Source organism: Solanum pennellii, chromosome 3 (assembly GCF_001406875.1).
Source record: "Solanum pennellii chromosome 3, SPENNV200".
Classification (NCBI taxonomy): Eukaryota; Viridiplantae; Streptophyta; class Magnoliopsida; order Solanales; family Solanaceae; genus Solanum; species Solanum pennellii.
Genome location: NC_028639.1, coordinates 4524793 through 4531199, shown reverse-complemented (window position 1 = coordinate 4531199; position 6407 = coordinate 4524793). Strand labels below are relative to the sequence as shown.

Genomic DNA, 6407 nt, shown 5'->3' with positions numbered 1-6407 from the left:
TAAAGGTTCCTAGATAGAAGAACATATAGGCAACTCTTTTTTCTTTTTCAAAAGAATTTTCTATCAAAATGTGTTCAAAAAAATTGAGATTAAGTGATGGAAGAAACTTAGCTTACAAAGAGAGAGGTGTTGCTAAGGAGAAATCCAATTATAGAATAATCTTTGTTCATGGCTTTCATAGCTCCAAAGATATTGATTTTCTTGCACCCCAGGTTGCTATATCTCCTCCATAATATACTTTTATAGTGTGTAGTAAAATAAGAAAAGAAAAATTTATATGATGGAGAGTAGGGGTGTGACAAAAGTCGATCCAGCCTTATAACATCAGGTTCATTTTAATCTTTCGACATGGAGTATAAACATGTGTAAAAATTCACTAAGATTACAATAATTAGTATGCATGTCGGAACCGGGGGAAGAGGATGTGACTTTTTATTATCGAGTACATCTGAACTCAATAATTTCTGAAGTGGTGCATAAATAATGTAATAGAATTTGCTAAAATTACAATCGATAGTAAAATATGAACTTATGACGTTAAAAATATATGAGCTTAATATTAAAAACGTTAAAGGTTTTATATTATAATGGATTTTAAGAATGTTTTAATTTGTTTGTTGAAATTGTGAACAGGAAATGTTGAAAAAAATGGGGATATATTTAGTTCAATATGATAGAGCTGGATATGGGGAAAGTGACCCAAACCCTAAAAGAACCCAAAGGAGTGAAGCATGTGATATTGAAGAATTGGCTGATCACTTACAATTACAATCAAAATTCTATATTATTAGTAACTCCATGGGATCTTACCCAACTTGGAGTTGCATCAAGCACATTCCCCAAAGGCAAGATCCACTATTTATTGGCCTTTAATTTGCTCGGTGAGATTTAGATTTTAAAGTTTATAAATTTTTACTGATCATTTGGACTAATATATAATAATAACTGAATTCATAATTAAATACTTATAATTATTACATAGATACTAATAGTTTCACAGATCAACTATTAGTATCTATGTATTAAAATTAAAACATAAAGATGTTGAGTAGATCAGATAAGAAAGATAACAACTGATAGTTGACCAAGTTAGTTTTGAGGTATGTTTTAATACATAGATGGTGATTGGTGATAGTTCAGATAGGAAAAGAGAACAACTAATAGTTGAGATATGAAACTCGCGAAAAAGTGATAGTTCAGATGTGTACTTGACCGTTAATTTTTGTATGAATCTTGCATTTGGTTTGAATCCCGTAATTATATTTAAGAGGTCCACTTAATATGTGTATAGAAGGGGAGCCTTGGCGTCATTGGTAAAGTTGTTATCATATCTCAAAATGTCAGGGTATTAAGTCATGGAAACAACCTGTTGCAGAAATGCAAAGTAAGGTTACGTATATTAGACCTTTGTGATGCGTTCCATTTCCAAAAATCTGCACATAGCAAGAGCTTAATACACCAAGATGTTTTTTTTTTCTTTTTACTTGATATGTATGTATAATTTATCAAAATCCTATATCTACCTTTGTTTAGTGTCGAATTTACAGGGGTTGTCGATGTATTCCACCATTTTGTTTATTATGATTTTGATCTTGTAGTGTTTATATATATAGTGTTTAATGTTTTGTATATGCTTATTCCTATATGCTTCAAATTGTCATTTAGTTTGTGACCTAAATTCATGTCTAATATGTGTATAATCTTGTATTCGCTTAAAAATACCCCAATACCTCATGCTTTTTATATATTTATGGATCATTATACAAAATTTTGGCCGGATTAATTGTTTAATTTTCTTAGTCAATATACAAGTTATACACATATTATACGTGAATCGTATACCTTAAACAACTATTTTAAGTTTAATCAGTTGAGTGGATGGCTATTTATGTTTATCTTATATTTGCCATTTACAGGAAAAACTATGGAATAGAAATGATTTTGACAACCTTTGCAATGATTTCCTTGTGGCTTTTAGTAAGTGGGATTTTGATCCATTGGAGCTAATTAATTGTCCTATTTTTGAAAATGGTCAAAGTAATGTTCACATTTGGCATGGTTGTGAGGACCAATATATTAATTTGAAATTACAAAGGTATGTAGCAAAAATGTTACCTTGGATTCAATATCATGAAGTTCATGATGGTGGACATTTATTGATATATGATAGTGTAGTTTGTGAAGATATTTTAACGTCCCTTTTGGTCGGAGAAGTATCGCGTATCAATTAAATAAGGATACGTGATCAGTATTCGATGTCTTTAATATTGTAATTGCCAATACCAATGGCATGGACATGTAATTTATACAAATTTTAAATAAGATTTCACATAATTATAGATTATGAATGAAATTACTTATTAGTATTTGAAAGTCAGCTAACTTCAGACATGATATTAACCAATAACGAAAAAACATAATTTAATTGGATTTATTTGAATTTTTTCTTAGTGATTTCAAAAATTAATTAGATCATATAAATAAGAAAGAGAAAATTAAACATCCTACACGAATCAATTTTAGATAATGTTTGTTGTAAAGTCATTTTAATTATGAGGAATTAATAAAATCATTCTAATTAATTCCCACATCGCTTGAAGAAAAGAAATATATGCAATTTATAAAGTTGAGAGTTTAAGGATTGTATGCCGAGTTCTGTAACGTGAACTTATAACCTGAGTGGGGGCTTTAAAGTGATGGAACATTGGATTAGTCCAAATGGTAGGGTTTAGGCCAGTATTATACTACACCGCCCTCTCCAAGTGAGGAGTTGGCCCATGTGACCTAGGCGAAGGCCTAGATTTCATGGATTCTAGAGTGGAGGGGACTGCATCAGGCTGGCTTCACAGAGCAACGATTACCTTCCGCTCTTTGCAGTGGAAGTTTTACGGACCGGTGCTGCCCAAGCCCATCAAATGCCAGATGGACTTGTCTAAATTGGACCATCACTTTTTCTTCATATTTTTTTAAAAATTATCCCACTTTTAAAGAAAGTTTAGTAATTTTTGGATTGAATAATTCTTTTTAATATAATAAAATAATACTCTTTTTATATTAATTAAACATAGGCTGATTTCAATCTTAATAATCGAAAAGTATAAATTGTCACATAAATTTAGATTGAGAAAATTATTGAAATATATATTTGATAATGTAAGCAAGACAATCATCATTAGTAATTCCATTTAGAGATGTCACCAAAAGTTACATGATTAATTAATTACTTTATGGTAACACACACAGAGAAAAAAAAACCACAGCAGCCAAAAAAAAAGTACAACAATACTATTTTAACATTTGATTTTTATAATAATAAACCCTTACCGATCAAAAATATCTCATCTATCTTTAAGCTAGAGGTTTGTTCATTATGCATATATCATGTCCTCTTTAGTCTTCATTTTGTGAAATTATATCGAGGATGTTGTTGCTGTTATAAACGAGACAAAGCAAGAATTTGCTCATAATATCTTGGCTTTTCTTTGTTGACTTGACTTGTAATATTTTTGCTTTTTTGATGATTTGACTTCTCTGTGACAACAACAAATGTTTTAGCAATTGTTCTCAAATGATTTTTTTGCACTTTTCCTGTTCCAGTCTTGGGTAATTCTTCAACAAATTTCACCTTTTTTGGTACCATAAATCCTGGTAAATTTAATCTACAATGTCCAATAATATCCATTTCTTTAATTTGTGAGTTTTTAGTCAAAATCACAAATGCACATGGACTTTCACCCCATTTTGGATGTGGCATAGCCACAACAGATGCCTCTACAACATTTTTATGTTTCATTATAACATTTTCAACTTCAATACTACTAATATTTTCTCCACCAGAAATTATAACATCTTTACTCCTATCTTTAATTTCCAAATATCCATCTTGGTGAATTACACCAACATCACCAGTAAAAAACCAACCATCTTTGAAAACCTCGTAATTCGCTTTATCGTTCTTATAATACCCCTTCATAATATTGCTCCCACGCAAGCACACTTCTCCGATTGATTTCCCGTCACGTGGCACGCTAACCATGTTATCGATATTTTTCACGTCGACATCGGCTAGGGTTAGTATACTAACCCCTTGTCTCGATTTCAACTTAGCTTGATTTTCACTAGGTAATTCGTTCCATTTATCTTGCCATTCGCACAAGAGGGCCGGGCCGGTTGCCTCCGTGAGCCCGTAAGCATGGACCACGTGGAATCCGAGCTTCTCGATTTTCTCGAGAAGAGGTGCGGCCGGCGGTGCGCCGCCCGTGAGGATTTGGACACGTGTGGTTAAGGGTTTGGAGTACTCATGTGAGTTGGCTTCAAGTAAGATGTTGAAAACAATAGGTGCACAACACATGTGTGTAACATTATGTAACACAATGTTTGTGTACATTTCTTTGGCAGTTGTGTTTCTAATACAAATATTTGTACCACCACGTGCTGCTACACCCCATGTGAATGTCCATCCATTGCAATGAAACATTGGTAAAGACCATAAGTACACTGGCTCAGTACCCATTTCCCAACCTAATAATAGGCTCAAAGTACTCAAAAATGCCCCTCTATGACTATACACAACCCCCTTAGGCTCCGAAGTTGTACCTGTTGAAAACATAATTAAGTAAATAAAAATGTATATTCTTTTCGTCTCAACTCATGTGATGGTATTCGGTATTTCTCAAGGATAAAAGAACACTTTCGAAACTTATGTTAGTTATATTTGTGGTCATAAATCATTAATGGTAAAATAGGATATTTTAAGCTAAATTGCTATGAAATATAAAAGTTGTCATTCTTTTTAGGATAGGCTAATAAATTGAGATTAGAGGGGGGTTTACCAATTTTATAAATAAATTAAAATTCTTAGATGAGATGATCAGACGTTTTCAACAGTACCTGATGTATAATTCAAGCTGATTGGATCCCATTCATCGGTGATTTCTTCGGGGACGTAACTAGGATTTCCTTGGTGTACGAGTTGCTCGTACTCGAGCTCACCTAGTTGGATTCCGGTAGGGGAGTCGATGTCATCGATGACAACGACGAGGGGTATTCTTGTCATTTTGGATGTTGATAGTAGTTCAAAGGCCTTTTTAGCAATTTCAAGGTACTCATAATCAACAAAAAATACTTTGGCTTCAGAGTGTTTAAGAATAATTGCAATATTCTTAGCATCTAGCCTTGTATTTATTGTATTCAATACAGCCCCTGCCATTGGCACAGCAAAATGCATCTCATATATTGCTGGAACATTTGGTGCCAACACTGAAACCTACAAAAAGACAGAAAGAAAGACGTCGTTAATCTATCGTCAAATATAATAGCTCTTAGCTAACATGATTTTTTTTTTTTATAATTAGTCTATGGTAAAAAGAATGACATTTTTTTTATATTACATGTAAATCTCTATAATAAGTATTTGTAACTAACTAATGTGACATAACATATTGTTAAACTACATATCGATATAGTGTTAGGTCTTTTACACATTTAACATATACATAACATAAATTCATCGTGTTTAAATTATAATTGATTGATATTTTGTACTTACAACGTCGTTCTTGACAATGTTAAGGGATCGAAGAGAGGAAGCAACGCGACAACAACGCTCGTAGGTTTGGCTCCATGTGAAACGTACATTGCCATAGATGATAGAGGTCCTATTGGCATAACATTTTGAGGCTCTTGTTAAGAAGGTAAGAGGAGTTAAAGACACATAATTTGCTCCACATTTAGGTAAATTATCCATAGGATTATTAAAGTAAAAGTTGTGTTTTTAAAGTATAGGGTATTAAATTTTGTTGGAGAGGAAAATATAGTGAGGTAACTTAGAATTTGTATGCAAAAGATGCAAACTAAGATGGAAAATTTATAGTGAAAAAACTAAGTGTGGAGTCAAGACTAATATTGTGGCCCATTATGGGTCCCTAAATGGTTGTTTAGGTGGAAATCATAGTGAAGTTGCAATGACTATGTATAGTTATGTCGTAATTTATGTGGCACAATTAAATTTTGAAATACGAATTTTTAAATTTTGATGGTAAATTATAATAGTTAACAATTTTAATAAGTAAAAGATATATATAAAGAGACTAGCAAGAAAAAACTTAATTGACTCTCGTAATAATTGTGTCATATAAAATGAAACGGAAGAAGTAATAATAGTAAATTCCACCATATTTCACAGTTCAATTCCAACTAATAAGACCACTGACCCTTGAAAATGGAGAGTAATAATTAATTGAATTATTAATTATTAATTATTAATAACTTTTGGCTGCTTTGACCTCACCACTTCATCCTGGGCTGCCCTAACCAAACTCTCCCTCGCTGAATTAGTTTAAATTTTAGCGGTAATTGAGTTAATATAATTGAATTTTATTGAAAAAAAATTTAATATTATTTATACG

The 6407-nt window shown here is 32.0% G+C and overlaps 2 protein-coding genes across 2 annotated transcripts in view; one reads left to right on the top strand and one right to left on the bottom strand.

The window, feature by feature from the left end:
• The window catches only part of LOC107012957 (probable polyamine oxidase 4), a 17759-nt gene extending 15572 nt beyond the window's left edge, over positions 1-2187 (top strand). Inside the window, exons 11-12 of the transcript XR_003577240.1 lie at positions 634-881; positions 1917-2187. The gene's annotated coding sequence lies outside the window, so the exon portion shown is untranslated. The remainder of the gene's footprint in view (positions 1-633; positions 882-1916) is intronic.
• A 1068-nt stretch (positions 2188-3255) lies between these two features.
• LOC107014633 (butyrate--CoA ligase AAE11, peroxisomal-like) lies at positions 3256-5780 on the bottom strand. Its single transcript, XM_015214627.2, has 3 exons — positions 5549-5780; positions 4891-5266; positions 3256-4596 (listed from the first exon to the last, which is right to left on the bottom strand). Exons 1-3 carry the CDS (start codon positions 5744-5746, stop codon positions 3434-3436), a joined length of 1737 nt encoding a protein of 578 aa, XP_015070113.1. The 5' UTR covers positions 5747-5780; the 3' UTR covers positions 3256-3433.
• Between the last annotated feature and the right edge of the window lie 627 nt (positions 5781-6407).